General features: G+C 38.2%; 1 protein-coding gene across 1 annotated transcript; it reads right to left on the bottom strand.

Annotated features, from left to right (window-relative positions):
• Nucleotides 1-1,017: 1,017 nt before the first annotated feature.
• LOC128989024 (uncharacterized) lies at nucleotides 1,018-19,979 on the bottom strand. The gene is made up of 3 exons (XM_054410879.1): nucleotides 19,825-19,979; nucleotides 12,048-12,166; nucleotides 1,018-1,892 (listed from the first exon to the last, which is right to left on the bottom strand). Exons 1-3 carry the CDS (start codon nucleotides 19,977-19,979, stop codon nucleotides 1,018-1,020), a joined length of 1,149 nt encoding a protein of 382 aa, XP_054266854.1.
• Between the last annotated feature and the right edge of the window lie 622 nt (nucleotides 19,980-20,601).

Here is a 20,601-nt window from a genome sequence, read left to right as displayed (position 1 = left end):
CAGCCATAGCCACCTCTAATACACAGCCTGTGTACTAGAGATTAGAGAAGGCTGTTCAGCTCAAAATGTACGGCCCTGATTTTTACCCCCGGAACACCCCTTGGCCACATATGGAATTTGGTGGGAATAATGATTTTCTTTAATAATAGGTGTTTTTAGAGAAAGACGTTTAAACAGTTAACTAGTATGCTAATTTTTACAGCTGTTTATATTACAATTTGCAGGCAAATTAAATCAATCTAGGCTGTGTAATTGTACAAACCTAGGCTTTGTCTCCGACTTTTGAAAGCTTTCTCAAAAACACCCATTGTACAACATTTTTAAACAATTTCTGTATGTGGCCATAGTGTTAAATTCCGGAGGTAAAATCTGGGCCGTACTATTGCCTAAACCCTAGTTATAGGGGTCAGGGGGTAAAATTCCGGATTTTATTCCTAATCTAATTTATCACGCTCAGTCTATTTTCATTAGACTCCCAAATCAACGGGGGTGAAATTCCGCTCGGAACAAACTTGAGAGCGTAGGTAACCTACGTCATAGTGATGTTGGCTCTGCTCAGGGGGAAAAATTCCAGGCTAATAAAATTCCGGCGACCCGACTTAAACACATCTTTACACTTTTGTGAATTTAATCAGAACAAATTAAACTATAAAACCTAGAATGTCCGGGCCTAAATTTTACCCCCGGACCTTTACCTCCTTCATGATTTTAGCTCAAAATTTACGGCCCGGATTTTATCTCCAGATTTGTACACCCGGATTTGTACGCCTAGAATTTCCCCCCTGTTCTGATGTAGAATTACGTGAGAATAAGTCATTTTGTACAAAATAGGTGTTTTTGTAGAAATACGTTTCATCAGTATTTACCGCTGTTATATTAAATGTTGTAGGCAAATTACATTTGTAAACAAAATATCAAAATAATTCAAAACGTGTACAAACTTAATACACACAATCTAGAACTATTATTTGTGCTAAATGTAAAATTTGATTTGTTTGGACCAGCTGTCTTAAATTGTTAAATAAGCTTTGATAGTTGAGCGGTAGAAGATGGTGGCGATGGTGGACGACGGTAGCGATGGTGGACGATGGTGGCGATGGTGGACGACGGTGGCGATGGTGGCGATGGTGGACGACAGTGGTGACGGTGGCGATGGTGGACGACAGTGGCGATGGTGGCGAGGTGGCGATGGTGGCGATGGTGGATGACGGTGGCGATGGTGGCGATGGTGGACGACAGTGGTGACGGTGGCGATGGTGGACGACAGTGGCGATTGTGGACGACGGTGGCGATGGTGGATGACGGTGGCGATGGTGGCGATTGTGGACGACGGTGGCGATGGGGGACGACGGTGGCGATGGGGGACGACGGTGGCGATGGGGGACGACGGTGGTGATGGTGGATGACGGTGGCGATGGTGGCGATTGTGGATGACGGTGGCGATGGGAGACGACGGTGGCGATGGTGGATGACGGTGGCGATGGTGGCGATTGTGGATGACGGTGGCGATGGTGGATGACGGTGGTGATGGTGGCGATTGTGAACGACGGTGGCGATGGGGGACGACGGTGGCGATGGTGGACGACAGTGGCGACGGTGGCGATGGTGGACGACGGTGGCGATGGTGGCGATGGTGGACGGCGGTGGCAACGGTGGCGATGGTGGACGACGGTGGCGATGGTGGCGATGGTGGACGGCGGTGGCGACGGTGGCGATGGTGGACGACGGTGGCGATGGTGGCGATGGTGGACGGCGGTGGCAACGGTGGCGATGGTGGCGATGGTGGACGACAGTGGCGACGGTGGCGATGGTGGACGACAGTGGCGACGGTGGCGATGGTACACTGCGCTGGAGGTTGGATGTGGACCACCGGCTACAGGACGTCGGGCGTGCTGGAATGTGGAAGTGTGCAAGTGTGTGAGTGTGCTAGTGTGCCCGGCTCACTCCCGGCAAAATAATTGGCATTTTGAGCTGCCCGCCGCCGCAGCCTCTCGCCGCCCTGCTCCCACATCTGTCAACAAATCCTAGTATAAATAGCATCACTCCACAACAATAGCCACAATGGGATGACACAGGTCTGTGGTGATCCATTATAGTCGCAACATTTTAGATTTTCCACCTGTAGAGTCGCCGAGAACTATCAGCATCTCACGGTCGGCCACGACTCGCTGCACCTTCCTTCTGGGTAGTTTACAAGAAGTACAAACAAATTGGGATAGTGTGATTGACTTATTATCTGCTATCACCCATTATTAAAAGTCCTCTGCAGCGTTTATCTACCCTTACGTAATAGTTTCCAACAAATTCAGAAGCTGGCAAGAATATGAAATCTAAAAAATTTAGAAGAAGGATAATTGTATCCTCCTGAGAAGAATAGCCAACTGGTTGAAATTAATGGGTTGACCCATTATGACCGATTGTCATTCTAGAAATATGTGCAGTTTAAATCTCTTCTTTCGCAATAGCTTCACACACATTCAGAGGCTACCAAGACCAACTCGATCAGACTTAATGCTATTTACAGTAATAAGTGTTTGGCTAATGCAATAGTGATTTAACCATAACCGGAACCCTCGCCCTACAAAATAATTTCCAACTAACTTCAAAGACAACAAAGACCAATTCTACCTGTCGTTGAATCATAATTATTCCTATGAGAAGACCAAACTGGTTTAATTAAGAGAATTGGCCGATTATAACGATGTGTGTGGTGTTTATTAGAAAGTCTTCTCCAGTACCACTACCTATCACCTCCTTAGTCCTTACGCCTCCTTACATCATCATAAGCCTCTTCCACGCATTAATTTCCCACCAGACTCGAAGACTACTTAACAATTATTTTAGCAGTCTAGCAGGACTAGTATATTTACAGAAATACATGTGATTAAAACGACATAGACAACAATTTTCCACCGTGGTAGGTAAATCTGGCAGTCTAGTAAAGCCACGTAACAACCTAGTCAGTGGTCCTAATGAGTGGGAGGAGGGACAAAGCTGTGGGCAGTGCCGCAACATTCCTGGCAGGATGAATGAACCCGCCAGCGCTCCACTGCTTGCTTTCATCCGCCGCGCCGCTCCTAGCACCTCTTCTCCGCTCCCCCCTCCCGCCACCCCGCGAGACCTCCCTGCTATTTATAGCGCATCTCAACATGCTTTTTTATTTGTGGGATAATTCCACTAACACGATTTTGTAATGGAAATGAACCCCTACGTCATCATGGAATTGATGTTGAGCTTGGGTTTGGCTTGTTGTCTGTTGTCCTGTTGCCACGCTGAAGAATCTGTTTGTTTGAGTACTTGCAGACTTGCTCGTCTAGTAATGCGGAGTCCATGTTGGGGTTGGCTTGTAAACCGTATGAGTCAAGATGGAGAATCTTTTAATGCCTTTTCAGTTGACGTTCTAACTCGCTTGTCCAGCAATACAAATTCTTTGTGACACTACTGTATACTCATAAATCACAAACAGACAGTGGTTGGACTCTGATTTTAAAGGCTTCATCTGTTGTATCTTGAATTTTTTTTATGAAAACTAAAATTTCTTTATTACTATGGGTTCTCTTGGGGTTGGCTTGTAAGGCTGTCTGCTGTCAAGCTGGATAATCCGTCTATGCTTTGTCTATGTCAGTGTCTAACTGACTTGTCTACCGAGGTGGTCTGATGGCAGAAAGTGGAACACTTACTTGTGGACAAGAAACACGACGATAATTTGATTTGGGTTCTAAGAAAACAACCCCTACGTCATTAAGGAATTGAAGATGAGCTTAGCTTGCAAAACTCCAAAACTGATTGTGTTTGAATCCGTGTGATCTTTGTGAGTTCTTGTATCTTAACTGGCTTGTATTGATCAGTGGAGACCAATACGCGTCTGTTCGATTAAAAAGGACTGGAATGCTACTTTTATATCAACAGAAGTTACATAACCGGACTGGGCTTTTACAAAAACCTCTTCGAATCCAATTTTTGCAATGGGATTCTTGTTGAGCCTAGTCTGTGTGTTACGCACTAGTAGTTTGGAGAATTCCTCTATGCTTTGCCAGTTCAAGAATCAAGGTTATAAATGGCGTGTCCGGCAATTTGTGGCCATCTGCCCGATCCCGTCTCCCAAACGCCGAGTCTCCCGAGCGCCGCGTCTCCCCAGCGCCGAGCAGGCTATCTGGCATAATCTGACAGTTTTGACAGCCGAATTGGAATTCACAAAAGCAACGAAATGCGGTAAAGGGTTGTGCCCAAATGAGCAAATGAGCATTGTAGACGACTAGCACTGGAATGGCGTTACTTTTACATACACTTCATTGCAGAAATGATACGTCTTGAATTATAAATTAACATTTAATGAATATTTTAATGCTGACTATCGTACTTTTGAGATGCTAGCACTTAATCTTGAATGATTAACCTACCCTAACTTAACTTAACCTAACCTAACCTTTACTGCTTCACAGACTCATTGATACTATTGTAAAAGTGAAGGTATTAACCCTCGTCACTTCTGCATCTACTTTGGTCATTTATGGCCTCGGCGCTGTGGATACTCATTTGCCCTCGGCGCTGGGGATACTCGGCGCTCGGGAGACTCGGCGCTCGGGAGACTCGGCGCTCGGGAGACGTCACGCATCTGCCCTAATCTGAGGAGACACTCCTTGTGCCATTGACTTTAGATTTTGCATGGCAACTTCTACTTCTATTGCAAACCCTGAAACGTCTGTTGACATGTGTAAAATTTTAGTAAAGTTTAAGTGAACAGAACAACTGTAACGACGACAAAGGGTGCAACATTCTATGCAATTTGAACTCAATGAGCTGCTCATGAGCTGTTTTGTAGCAGTTTGATGGGCAGTAAACTAGGCCTTAATCTTGTTACAATTATAATGACTTAAGGCTAATGAGAGGCGCCTCGAATGTTTCTTCGACATTCCGCAGTTCGCGGTCAGCTACTTCCTTCTGTTCTACGAACTCATCCATATGGAAGCAACTAAGAACATGCATACTTCTAGCCTAGGTCTAGTGCTGACACTGATCTCTGTTTGTGGTTTTGAAGATTACTCATCATTTTACCCGCATTGTGGTTGTAAATGGGAATCCTTATATTGGTAAACCATTTTTAATCACATTTCAAGAAGCTTAGCATACCGCATACGGAATGTCAATTTGAAAACGTCAAATTTTCAGAGAAGAAATTTTGGGTAACTCCTGTACTCCTGAGATTTTTGCAAAAGAAAGAGTCTTAGGTTTCTCAATATTAATGCGGTCTCAAATATCTTTAAATTAATAATTTTGAAGCGAAGGCATCTCCAATTGTATTCCAATAGAAAAAATGCCTATGGATTATTTTATACTTTTCTCCTCCTCGTACTTCCAGTCCTAGCCTCTAAGAACTATCCTTTTGATTTTCTAAATGAAAAGGGCCGTGGACCTACCGGTTCAAGGAATATTTATGCTGTTAAAAAATTGGTCACTGACGCAATTTGATCGTGTCATCCATAACAGCAGTTACTGCCCCTAATTGTTAAAGAGTATATAAAAAAAATCCTATAGAACATCATTGAAAAGCCTAGCTTTACGAAAAAGAACTTTGCATTTACCTCTTTGTGACGTACAAACTAAATTGTGTAGTGTGCTTACAACATTTTGTAGGTAATCTCCATAATGTTGCTCTTCATACAAAGGGTTGATGTTTTCAACATATAGCCAACCGAACTCCAAACGTATGACAATCCTAAGAGAAAGAACATCCTTGGTTTCCTAACATATTCCACTGCTGCCCATCATAAAGATACTGGAAGGAGTGTTTAAGGAATCCAGAATGCCGTCGATTTATTCTCTCAGTCGGGAATGCAGCCCAGACTGCTCACGTACTTTATGTATTCTTGTCTCGTTCAGTTCCTCTATTATCCTTCTTCTCTCTTCATCTTGTTTAATTCTCTTCACTCTCTTTTCTGCAGTGAGTACATAAACTTTTCACGTTCTCTTTGCGGAAAATACAACTACTGTATACGGACTATCTTGGGAGATTTAAAATTTCTGAGGACAGATTCAGTGAGTGATATGTAGGTCTACCTACTACCATACTATTTCATACTGCTGTAAATTATCGTATGAATTTAATCAGAGAGAGTTATGTAGTTCAATTTGGGTTCCATACTACCGAGTGTTGGTTTATTTATGGAAAACAAGATAATAAGGTTTACAACAACAAAAATAATTTTTAAAACATATAGTTGCCTTTTAACGTTTAGATGTCAACGTTTGTAATTTTAACATGTAAAATAATGACACTCCCACAAAAATACAATATTGATCCAATGTAAAGAAATCTGTACAAGAACAGGTAACTCTCCCGACAGTTTTGGGTTTTCGTTTTTTGGCCCTAGGGGCCCGGGCCAGACGAAAGTCGATCTTGGAGGCTAATATTGCGTGACAAAGGCCCTAGCCGCCGCGCTGTGGTGTACTGGGTTACGGGGGGCCACTGGATATAGGAGACACCAGGGCCTTGAGGGAGTGTTGTCAAAATATATCTACTGTATTGTCAGTTTGATAACATTACTATGTAACGGTCTATGTCAGTTCTATATCAGCAGTCAAATTATTGTAACTTAGGGTCATGTACGTTTTTAAAAGTTATTATTTGGTGGCCTTTTACCTTTTCAGAAAGCCAAGAAAAAATGTTTTCTAAAGCGTTGGATTATTTGAAACCGACAATTATAGAAAATTAATAATCATACATTTATAAGCTCTGTCAAACTAGTTCGTAACTTGGTATGGTCGAAGGGTATAATCTTCAAAGAATCTATGTAGTTGTCTTACATTTTCCATTTAATGTACAGGACTGCGTTATGAGTTTTATTAATAAGATAATTAAAGTAATTTTTAAGACTACTAAACTCAATTTTATTGATTAGTATTTTTGACCACGTCACTTTAACATCTGTCATCTTTGCATACCAACCAAACAGAGACACACAGCTTCAAGATGGGTACTGTATGTTATATCCTGTTGCCAACCAAACACATACCAACAGCTTCAATACATGTTAACTCTTGTTGCCAACCAAACACATACCAACAGCTTCAATAAATGTTATCTCTTGTTGCCAACCAAACACATACCAACAGCTTCAATACATGTTATCTCTTGTTGCCAACCAAACACATACCAACAGCTTCAACAAATGTTATCTCTTGTGGCCAACCAAACACATACCAACAGCTTCAATACATGTTATCTCTTGTTACCAACCAAACACATACCAACAGCTTCAATGCATGTTATCTCTTGTTGCCAACCAAACACATACCAACAGCTTCAATACATGTTATCTCTTGTTACCAACCAAACACATACCAACAGCTTCAATATATGTTATCTCTTGTTGCCAACCAAACACATACCAACAGCTTCAATACATGTTAGCTCTTGTTGTCAACCAAACACATACCAACAGCTTCAATACATGTTATCTCTTGTTACCAACCAAACACATTCCAACAGCTTCAATACATGTTAGCTCTTGTTGTCAACCAAACACATACCAACAGCTTCAATACATGTTATCTCTTGTTGTCAACCAAACACATACCAACAGCTTCAATACATGTTATCTCTTGTTGTCAACCAAACACATACCAACAGCTTCAATACATGTTAGCTCTTGTTGTCAACCAAACACATACCAACAGCTTCAATACATGTTAGCTCTTGTTGTCAACCAAACCCATACCAAAAGCTTCAATACATGTTATCTCTTGTTGTCAACCAAACCCATACCAACAGCTTCAATACATGTTATCTCTTGTTGTCAACCAAACACATACCAACAGCTTCAATACATGTTAGCTCTTGTTGTCAACCAAACACATACCAACAGCTTCAATACATGTTATCTCTTGTTGTCAACCAAACACATACCAACAGCTTCAATACATGTTAGCTCTTGTTGTCAACCAAACACATACCAACAGCTTCAATACATGTTAGCTCTTGTTGTCAACCAAACCCATACCAACAGCTTCAATACATGTTAGCTCTTGTTGTCAACCAAACACATACCAACAGCTTCAATACATGTTAGCTCTTGTTGCCAACCAAACACATACCAACAGCTTCAATACATGTTAGCTCTTGTTGTCAACCAAACCCATACAAACAGCTTCAATACATGTTATCTCTTGTTGTCAACCAAACCCATACCAAAAGCTTCAATACATGTTATCTCTTGTTGTCAACCAAACACATACCAACAGCTTCAATACATGTTATCTCTTGTTGTCAACCAAACACATACCAACAGCTTCAATACATGTTAGCTCTTGTTGTCAACCAAACACATACCAACAGCTTCAATACATGTTATCTCTTGTTGCCAACCAAACACATACCAACAGCTTCAATACATGTTATCTCTTGTTGCCAACCAAACACATACCAACAGCTTCAATACATGTTATCTCTTGTTGCCAACCAAACACATACCAACAGCTTCAATACATGTTATCTCTTGTTGCCAACCAAACACATACCAACAGTTTCAATACATGTTATCTCTTGTTGCCAACCAAACACATACCAACAGCTTCAATACATGTTATCTCTTGTTGCCAACCAAACACATACCAACAGCTTCAATACATGTTATCTCTTGTTGCCAACCAAACACATACCAACAGCTTCAATACATGTTATCTCTTGTTGTCAACCAAACACATACCAACAGCTTCAATACATGTTAGCTCTTGTTGCCAACCAAACACATACCAACAGCTTCAATACATGTTATCTCTTGTTGTCAACTAAACACATACCAACAGCTTCAATACATGTTATCTCTTGTTGTCAACCAAACACATACCAACAGCTTCAATACATGTTAGCTCTTGTTGTCAACCAAACACATACCAACAGCTTCAATACATGTTATCTCTTGTTGTCAACCAAACACATACCAACAGCTTCAATACATGTTAGCTCTTGTTGTCAACCAAACACATACCAACAGCTTCAATACATGTTAGCTCTTGTTGTCAACCAAACCCATACCAAAAGCTTCAATACATGTTATCTCTTGTTGTCAACCAAACCCATACCAACAGCTTCAATACATGTTATCTCTTGTTGTCAACCAAACACATACCAACAGCTTCAATACATGTTATCTCTTGTTGTCAACCAAACACATACCAACAGCTTCAATACATGTTAGCTCTTGTTGTCAACCAAACACATACCAACAGCTTCAATACATGTTATCTCTTGTTGTCAACCAAACACATACCAACAGCTTCAATACATGTTAGCTCTTGTTGTCAACCAAACACATACCAACAGCTTCAATACATGTTAGCTCTTGTTGTCAACCAAACACATACCAACAGCTTCAATACATGTTAGTTGTCAACCAAACCCATACAAACAGCTTCAATACATGTTATCTCTTGTTGTCAACCAAACCCATACCAAAAGCTTCAATACATGTTATCTCTTGTTGTCAACCAAACACATACCAACAGCTTCAATACATGTTATCTCTTGTTGCCAACCAAACACATACCAACAGCTTCAATACATGTTATCTCTTGTTGCCAACCAAACACATACCAACAGCTTCAATACATGTTATCTCTTGTTGCCAACCAAACACATACCAACAGCTTCAATACATGTCGATCTGCGAAAATTTGATCGAATTTCATCAGACCTCGCATCTCTTGGCTTATTGCCTATTATGGCACACCTGTGCCTTTTACGCACTTCCTGCATCATCCGGAGAGTACTGTCAAAGGAGATACCTCAGTACCTGAAGGTAAGACTGAGAGCTCGCTCTGAGATGCGATCCCGATGCACACGGCAGGATGACATGCTGGAGATGCCCCGTGTGCGCTGTGAGTCCGACCGTTGTGGGTTTTCTTATTTTGCCCCTAAAATCTGGAATATATTGTCATCCAGGACTGAGCCAGGGGTGTTGGACAGTGAAAAGACGTTTAAAAAATACATAACAAATGGCTTGAAGAATGGTAAAATAAAAAGGAATAGAGAAAATATTTTAATTTTTAATTAGCCTAACCTAAGATTTGAAAGTTGCCATTGTTTTATGTTATTTATGTTGACGTGAGTTGTTTTGAAAAACATATGTTGTAATATGAAAAACGCTCAAGAATAAAGACGATTTTCATTTCATTTAATCTCTTGTTGCCAACCTAACACAGACACAGTATAAAAGGACGTAGGACGACAGGATGAAGACAATAAGCGGATGAAGGGCTAGACAGGCGACAGGCAGCATGAGTCAGGCTCTAGGCGTAATTGCCTTCAAGTTCCCATGGACATACTCGAGATAGTAAGTTTGTTTACTATATAAATACGATGTAACAATCAGACAAAAACGCAAGTTTTTGTTAGATGTTTTGTTGTGTGTTAACATCTAAGAGTAAATTTCTCACTATGTCCATAATTTTTGCCAACAAAAACAAAACCGTGACCCCCGCTTACCAGGCATTTGTCTGGGAAACTTTAAGATTTTTTGATGAGCAGAAAACTTCAACGAATTTGTAAATCTTTTTCCATAACATTCTGTGCACAGTGTACACCCCATTCTCAAGTATATAAAGGGCAATTTCAACAATTGAAAATATATTTCCCATATGTTCGTTTTGATTGTGTTTGAGCCAGCAAAACGAAACCCCAATCCACGGTTACTGAACTAGAGTTATGGGCTAAATTAAAGACTGCGTCGACGGACAAATTAAAATAGAAGCGGTAGGGAGTCAGCGGCAATATATGTGAGGTGGCGGTCGCTTATGCAGGAATTCAAGAGGAACCGCGTCCTTGGGGGTAATGAGAGCCTAAGCCCCCCGTCCGTCAACTCCCCCCTTCGCCGCAATGGATTAATCCATTTGTTAAAACATCGAAACGCCGAATTAGTTTTATTCTAAAACTGGTTTTCCCACACTAAAATTGCCAAGGAACGCCAATTGGCTTGCAAATCTGGAATGTAAAACAAGTACTTTCCTCGTGAAAAAGTGCATTTTTTCGCTGAGAGTCGATACATATTAAATGCCCACCATTATGGTAACTGCTGTCATTTAATATGTGGGCGCTCTTCACTGAATGATCAGCCACCTCGGAGATAATGTATGGAAGCGGTCAACTGATCAACAGCTGGCTGTGATCAGATTGTCTATGTGTTGGGAAGTTCGGGAAACTTCTCAGATTGATAGTGAGATCAATTGATTGTATAGGGTTTAGGTCGTCAAACTCCCCATATTGACGTACAGTATTGTGTACAGTACTATGTTTGCAGGATTCCTTGGATTGGTACAATATTTATAAGGTTACACACGCGTGTTACACATTATATTTTTCCTGCAGATACTATAAAATCATCTATATATTAATAGGCAAGCATATTTCTTTAAAACCTTTATTCTCGGCTCGTGTGCATCGCAGGGAAAATCTTCGCATACTGTTGGAAAGATATTTTCCTGTAGAAGTGCAGAATCCCTTCATAAATTAAAAAAAGCTCAAAAATAAGCACAAAAAAAGAATTAAAAATATACAAAAAAATCAACATGGACCTTATAGGTTGCCTTGCTGGTGACGAAAAAACAACGCATGATAAACAGAAAATCAAAACAAATGGAAGTCATTCCAATGACATGTTTTATTTACAGCTTAGGGTGAAAATAGAAAAGTCTGTACATTAAATATTTTTGTCGAGTTTTTTACCACTGGATGACCTCTAGTATAAATAATTAGTCTTTCAAACACAACACGTTTTTAGGTTAGGTTAAATCCAAACATTGAACGAAATAGGAAACGCTGCACCAGCTGATCGTAGTCGTAATATCTTTACAAGTGTTGCCAAAACTTTTTTTAAAGCGTACACGGATTACGCGCACAATAAAAGCACGCTGTTTTGTGTCCTTTGGTTGAAATACTGGAGTGCGCCAAAGCCCACTTTCTCGTGTGTAGGAAAATGAAATTTATTGTATATTTTGGCCAACGTAATTGAATCGACTACGGCCCAAGGTGACCCAAAGGACGAATTTCTGACCTGTCATGTCCACACTCGTCGTCCCTTCACCCTTCTCCTTTCCATACTCATCCTGTGTTGCCCCTGTCCTGTCCTTGCCGTCCTTGATGCCGTTGTCCTTCTCCCCTACTTGCTGCCGCCTGTACGTCGCAATCGTAGTTCTTTCCCAACATCAACTCCAAACTCTGGTCAGCTGACTTCGTTCAACACTTTCCCCCAAACACCGAATCTTTTAGATCCGTTTTCCATTCCAAATCATTATACCCACGTGGCTATACATTTGGATTATATATTCAATTCAGCCTTCATTTAAGGTACATGTACAGCGAAATAATCAATACAGTTATTTGATTCAAACATAAAAAAGACAATGAGTTTGATAGTTCATGTTAGATCATAAGCTCGACATACATAGTTTGTAGTTTTTATTCTACACTGTACAAGGGGTCCCAGAACTCTCGGCCGGTATTATATTATTTCAGGTATTAGGCCTGGGTATTATACAATTCAAAATATCATATTCAAAGTTTCAAAAACTCAAATGTTACTCGTATAGCCACAGTGTTTTCTCTCTGTTATCATGCAAAACCACTGCTAGCGAGCCACGTCAATCAGCTGCTGCTGTTTGCTTATTTACACTGATCAGCTGTTTGAAAAAGTACATTGTTAACACGTGATAATTCCCAGTTAGTTGCTTGTTGTTATAATGCTGCTTAAGTATTTTTGTTCAGTTTGCCCTTATTGATAAAACGGATAATTTTAGTATTGTTGACTATTGTGAAATGCATTTTCTTTATGGAGCTGCTTTTGGAAATGCAAGTGAGGGGAGGAGATTGTATAGTGAATATTTTCCAAACAGACAATGTCCCGGTGCCAAAACATTCTCTGCTGTGCATTTTTGGCAAGCAACATAGTTTTTCCGTTAATGTTCGGACTGGAGTTTTAGAGGATATATTAATCGGCACCTACGTTACATTCTGCCTAGGTTTGTACTCGCCGATATACCTTGTTTTTCTTAGAGAGGTACTCCCTGAGCTCCTGAAGGACGTTCCCTTGACAAACAGAGTTAACATTTGACTGCAACATGACGGTGTTCCTGCTCATTTTGGCAATAATGTGAGCGATTTTCTCAATTTAAATCTCTCAATAATGGACCAGTCTCGTGGTCACAACGGTCACAGATCTCACCATCTTATACATGTTTATGTTCAAGGTAGAATGAAGGAACTTATTTATTCAACAACTGTAGAAAGTGAAATAGGCCTGATCGGTAAAATTGTGGAGGCTACTGTGGTCAGAAAAGAGAAAAATGAATTTGAAGATGTGCGGCAATCGGGTCACAATGTGCAATCCAGTTGGTGGTGGGTACATTAAACATCAATTGTAAATAATATTCGTTAGGCCATAGATTATTACACATTATTTTCTTGGATTTAATCACTTATGTTCAGATTTACTACACCTTTTCTAATTCTATTTCAGAACGTGTCAAGTCTATTTCAGAAAGCATCCATTGTATTTCAGAATTATCATTTTCATTTCAGAAAGTATCATTTGCATTCCAGACTAGTAACTTTTATATCAGAAAACATCAACTGAATTTCAGAAGTAGTCATATGTATTTCAGAAATTGTCACCTATACTTCAGGATTAGTCAAATGTATTTCAGACAAAGTCAATTGTATTTCAGAAATTATCGATTAGACAATTTTACACAGTCGTAGCGGATCTGATTCAAATTCAATTTATAAGAAGCCCAGGGTTAAGTTTAGGTTAATTAGGTTAGCCTAGAAAAGTTTGTCACGTTTTTTTTCCTGATTTGACCAGGGCCTAATGAGATATTTTTCCGAGTTGAATCTCATCCTATGACATAAAAATTATACTAACTAAAGGTTTTTTCTCATAACGAATTCATAGCTAATTCCTAATGCTGATGACAAAGTTGTTAACACAAATTATTTCTGAAATACAATTGATATCTTCTGAAATGCAAATAATCATTTATGGAATATAAATGACCATTTCTGAAATAAAAGTGATGATTTCTGAAATTAAAATTACTATTCTGAAATACAATTGACAATTTCTTAAAATTAAAATCTTACATCTGAAATACAAATTGCCATTTCTGAAATACAAATGACTATTATGAAATACAATTGACCCTTTCTGAAATAAAAGTGGAAAAGGTGTAGTGTCTCACGTAAATAAATGTTTAATTTATGTAACATAAATTGGTTTTTTCTTGTTTATGTTTAATTAATAAAATATTTAAATAATACTAAAACACCAGACTGATTAACAATAAGCAACACATAGGAAGTCATCACATTTTAACAATGCATTGTTTCAAACAGCTGATCAGTGAAAATAAGCATAACAGTACATCTGCCTGTTTATGAGATATCTTATTATAATAGATAGGCCCTATCTATTCCTTTTAGGGTAAAATTTAGAATGCGAACTTTATTACTTTATTGCTGTAATAAATAATACGTTGTGCTCTTATGTGATGGTTGGCTTGCCAATAATAAATCGTCTACATTTAAATACCAATACCCGATGGTGAAGAACTTTTACGTATTATGAACTGTTCTGCTTGATCGTAGTGGTATTAAGTTGTTAACACAGTAAGTAAACATCAAAACGTACTCTACAGAAACTACATAAACAGCACGTCGGTAAATTGGCTTAAACTCATATGAAGGATAAACTGTTTTATATTGGGTTCGTTTTTACTTTATAACTTTTGTCTTGCCTGTCTCCATTAAGTGTCCATAAAGTGTCCTGTTTCTTTTGATTCTAAAGACGGCTTTATCTTTTTGATGTTTAAGAACGTTTAAGAACAAACAACTTGTCGACATTGCAATCATTTAAATTCTGCTGTTTCTTGGTGTCACCTAACTTGTTAATCATCACTTAAAATATCCCGCTATTACAAGCTTGTTTTAAGAATGTTTAAACAGTACAAAAACAAGGACAAATTTTTAACGCTTAATTAATGCATAATTATTTCAGCTATATACGCTGTCATTTATTAAATGATTTGAGATGTTACGACAGCAAAAACAGCAATCAAGCAAATTTGAAAACATGGAAAACTAGTTTTGAGACAGCTAGTTTTTCAGCTCTTCGTTTATTTTCACCATTAAACGGTATGTGTATTGACGGCTCAGCATTCATTATTCAGTGGACTTTTTATGACCGACAGAAACCGTCGACAAAACTTGAAGCGCACTTAAAGTTAACAACATATCAAGATTTACCTTCCAGCGTATAGCGTTTGAGACAGCGGTGCAAGATCTTTGCTTGGATTGCAATTGAATTCTGTAAACCAAATCTATCATAAAACATATCAAAAGATAATATTGCTATACTGAATTTTATATTTAGCTCGACTTAACTTCAACATTACCATATTCCTCCTACATGATTTACGTTAATAAATCATAAAAAATATATATTAATTTGTGATGTAATAGTTATTTGTGTTACTAGTGTGCGAAGTGACACTTTGCTGCACATAAGATAAATGTTTACGTACGATCCGTAGGCGAGTGTGGACAGTTTCTCGAGTGCAGAATAAGACACTTTGCACTCGCGTTACACATTATATCTTTCCTAAAGTTACTATAAACATAGATAAAACACACTCCCTTGTTTGGTTAGTCTATGCTATAAAGCATATAAATAATTAGTCCTTCAAACTCAAAACAACGCAAACACGTTTTATGGTTAGGCAGATCCAAGCGTTGAACGAAATGGGAAACGCTGCACCAGCTGATCGTATTCGTAGTAGTGTTACCAGCCTATTTTCAAGAGAATACGTATTACTTGCCTAATAAAAGCACACTGTTTTGTGTTGTTTGGTTGGAATACTGGAGTGCGGAAAAAGTAAAATGAGTGTGGCAAAAGTAAGTAAAGGTAGCAATTAGCAACAAGTCCACTTAGTCAGGCAACTGTAGGAAAAATATATTTGCGCTACTATATAACATAGAACCAAAATTTTTATTAAATTGATACATACATTAAATCTTTAGATTTTTCTGCAGGAAGTATTTACTTCTTATAGCTATTTAAGGAGATGTGCTTGCTTATTTTTGGGTATTTGACTCAAAAAGCTAAAGATACATTACCAGTTCTGAAGCTTATATCGTAATAATTTATGATTGTATTTGACCATATGTGCTAAAAAGTTAAAGAACTCCACTAAAATTTGATAATTCCTATACAGTACAGGCACGAAACTGATAAAGCAATATGTTGATCAACAATCAGTTTTCGATTCAAGAAAATTAAGGATGCAATTTCAACTTTGGCACCAATAACGAACGTTATCAGCAGTTTCTTCATTGGGAAAGTTCCGAATAGTAGTTTACGCAACGATTGCGTAAAGATAGTGTTAACGACGCGAGTAGAAAATTTAAAGTACGAGCCTTGGCGAGTGCCTTAAAAACTTCTACGAGTGTCCTTAACAATATTTACGCGAGTTGCGTACACTACTTTACCTACGACGGTGTTTTAATTACTAAAAATCACTACTCATAACTTCTAAGAGAGGTTATGTTTTTGTTTATAATCTCTAATTGTCACTGACAGTGACGCAATGAAACATTGTATAAAATACTAATTGCACCAATCAACAATTAAATTGGTCTGAACAGCTGATTAGTTGAATTTCGAATCATTACAATTTTGCTTCTCCTCTCTCAATCATTGAACCTCATTGGTCCGTTACCCGTGTTGTTATGAGTAAAACTATGTTGTTATGAAAGTAAACAATGCTGTTATGAGATACTTTTCAATTCTAAGAACTGTACTGAAACGGCTACTTTAAAAAACGGTCGTAGGTAAAAGCAATATGTTGATCAACAATGAGTTTTCGATTCAAGAAAATTAAGGATGCAATTTCAACTTTGACACCAATAACGAACGTTATCAGCAGTTTCTTCGTTGGGAAAGTTCCTGAAAATTTATAACGCAACATGTTTTCCAAAATACACGCTCACATAAGCAAGAACTACTCAACACCAAGCTACCCCTTTTAATTTAACACGGGTAAAATCTATTCCGCCCCACTTCATCTTACAAAGAGCAGCCCTTTTCGCACAGTATTGAAGGGCCGTGTCGAAGGGTTAACGGATCCTTAGCTAATCGGGCGCAGCCGTTCGCCGTTCAGTGATCAAATCGGGTCGTGGGATCGGGGATGTTCTTTGATTCATCTCCTATTTCCTCGAATCGGATCTGCATAGACCTGCCCTTGCCCTAACGGTCCCCCTCGAGTGGCGTGGCGGAAGTAAGCTACTACTTCACCCCTGACCTACTATCTCATCAACCCTTATTACCACACTAGGGTGGATATAACAACATTGAGCTTGCGTCGTGGGTGCCAGGGGTGACCTTCAATGCCGTATTTATATGTAAATCTAATCCGGGGTAGTTTTTGCATACTTGATTTTGACAGCCGTGTCAGGAAGATGGAAAAGAGGGTTTTGATTGGGAAATACTTAGTTTGTTTTAATTGTAGACTATTGTTTTTTTTTACATCGTTTCTACAAATAAATATTGATGACTAGCAGCGCACGTTGATGCGCTAACAACTATTATTTTAAAGGTTTTTTTTTATAATAAATAATAAATATGTAGTTATACCAAAAACAATAATAGAATAATTACTCTACTTAATTGCCAGTGTATAATACATTTTGTTTGTTTTTTTTTTCATTAGGTGTGTAAATATATAAGTTTTATATAAGTAAACCTAAATTTATTAAAACGAGTTCGCGAACCAGCATGATCGGACTATTGGAACGGGGGTTTTTGGGGGGTTTTATGGTGTAAAAATGGGGGTTTCCCATTTTCACCCTAAAAAAATAATATTTTACAATTTCTTTCCTAACCATTTTGTAGAGCTCAGAAAAACAAATAATTAAGTATATTAAAACGTTGTTGCATGCCTAAACGGTTACGGAAATGATCCAAAAAAGTGTAAATTCAGAATTCCCATGTTATTCTTATACTATAGAATAATAAACTGTTGTAGTTTGCTTGTCCATGGACATATTGTAAAATAATTGGTCAAATTTGTTTACTTCATACTAATCTATCAATATTTCAATACAAAAAACACCTTAATTATTATATTCTTTGTAGTAGCAAACCTAAGTACTCATTAAAATTAATGATATTAAAATAGGAAATAAATCTTACAATTTTAAGGTAATAATTTAGTGGAATTCCAGCCAGGTAAATGGAAATTCGCTTAGTCTGCAGGTTTACTGTGGCGGGGGTATTTATAAATTACTGCCGAAGTCATAACAGAAAAGAAATTTGTAATTTAGTTCGATAAATGATGACCAATAAACTTTGTCAAAAGGTGTCTAAACTTAGAACACAAGGTAGATTTTCATGGTTCAATGTTATCACTTTTTTAACTACCTAAGTTTATATCTGACCTATGAATTTAAGTCGTAGTAGGATAAAGGGTAAAAAAGTTAGGTGGATAAAATGAAAATTAGTTCTATATTAATTTGAAAAAGCTAAATGTTATAAATCGAGATTACTCCCAAGGTACTACATACAGTAAATATTTAATATTTTATATAGCAAAGTTACTATATCTAATTCAAAATTCGGCTTATAAAATTTTACTTTATAGAAGACCAAATTCAGTTTTATTCTCGTATGGTAATACTGTTAAGTTTTAGCGCTATCTTTAGATTACGATAAGACTTTTGACGCACATCCGAGTCCATGGCACATTCTGATAATATTATTCCACCCTTAAAATAAACTGAAAATGGTATTTGATGGCCAACATTTTATCAGGCTTGGGGTGAACTTTTAATAAGTACTGTATAACTAAATAACATTAGTTCTACAGTATCTTATAAAAACTCTGACTCTGATGTTTCAAAGTTGAATAGTCAACTACTATAAACGCGCCTATTCATATCAAATTATAATAATTTATAATACAATTTATCAGTTTTTGTGTCCATTAATGTGTTTCAATATACAGGTGTAAGGTATAAGTCATATCGAACAACAGTTAAGCAATCGAAATACATCAAGGATAATGTTATCCAACCACCATGACATAATTGTAACCATTCTGTAGACCCTGTAGGTTTGTTTAACTCTATGGTATTGTTTTTTTTTTTTTTTTTTTTATAAGATGATTAACTGTAGTATCAAAATCGCACTATTGTTGGGAATAGTTATTTGTGCAACTAGTGAGAAAAGTGAGCAATTATACTTTGAACTCGAGTTGCACATTATACTTTTCCTACAGTTACCATAAAACAAATAAATTAGTGAAGAAACATAACCTATTTTTACACAGAAGTGAACTTTTAATATATAACATTTTACGTGAAGTGACAAATACAACAGTACAACAGCTGACCAGCTGATTTACAGCCAGTGCTGCCAACGTATTTCGCGCGCATACGACGTTGCCTGCATGTTACGCGCTCACTATTTATAGTGCCTTCACGTTGCAAATCTGGAGTGAGACAAAGTAATTAGAGTGAGACAATGTTACTTTGCATCAACACGAAAAATATGAAAACTGTTCTTTCAAAATGTTGATTGTTCAGAGTCTGTGAAATTGAAATTATAATAGATATGATAATACAATACTCACCCTCACGTAGATCTAAGCCATCCAAGGCCTAGACACCAAACAAAGCCCATTCACGGACGCAGGTCATGTTAATTTCGTAATCACCGTCTCGCAGAGACACCAGGAACAGATAATAGAAACACGCATGAGGGTTAATTCAAAGCGAATTACAGGCGCAATGAATGGATGAAGTAGTACGGGTGAAAGGGAGTTGTTTTGTCGGTGGTGAATGGGGCGCCGTCTTTATCCTGCATCCGGGGACCACCCCCAACACCGGCGTTCCCACCAGAGTTTCGCAACTGAAGGAACGCGAGACTGCGGACCATCCGTCAACATCTCCGGAACATCGGAACTGAACTGACTGATGCTTCCTCTGAGGAAATGTCCGAGAGATTGGAGGGAAAGTCCAGGATTGGCTGTAAATACGTTCTCCGCGACACAACAGGAGACACAGCATGGGTTAGACAGGGTTGATTGAAGAGGTGGAAAAATAGGAATAGGAGTATTGGAAAAAAATGATTTTCTGGGAAAGTATTTGAACGAAAAGATGCAGAAAATGGTCTTCCTGGTGATGTTACTGACATAAATAATGGAGATTCAAGATGAGTTTGGTTGGAGAAAAGGACTTTCATAGTTTTGTGCAAGAAGCAAAATTAAATTTTATAATGTTGGTTTTACTGCAAAATGCCATACTCCAGATGTTTATAACTTTTGTCGGTTTTCATTGTTGAGTTCGTCTAAACAATAATAGTCAGTAATGTTATCAACATGGAGAATAAATTGAAAGCTCTAGATTTTCTGCTGTTCGCTGTTCTTTTAAAATACAGGCAAAAGAAATAATGGAGTAATTAAATTAGCTCTATTGGCTAAAAAGATCTTCCTCTATCTTGTATCTGTACGAAAAGGTGGAAAAATGCGAGTGCTCTTGGAGGACAGGACAATTTCTGA

This window comes from Macrosteles quadrilineatus, unplaced genomic scaffold (genome assembly GCF_028750875.1).
Source record: "Macrosteles quadrilineatus isolate MER2022 unplaced genomic scaffold, UCM_ALF_1.0 Scaffold_3__2_contigs__length_128488019, whole genome shotgun sequence".
Lineage (NCBI taxonomy): Eukaryota > Metazoa > Arthropoda > Insecta > Hemiptera > Cicadellidae > Macrosteles > Macrosteles quadrilineatus.
Note: the sequence above shows the minus strand (reverse complement) of the source record. Positions and strands in the feature narration are given on the sequence as shown.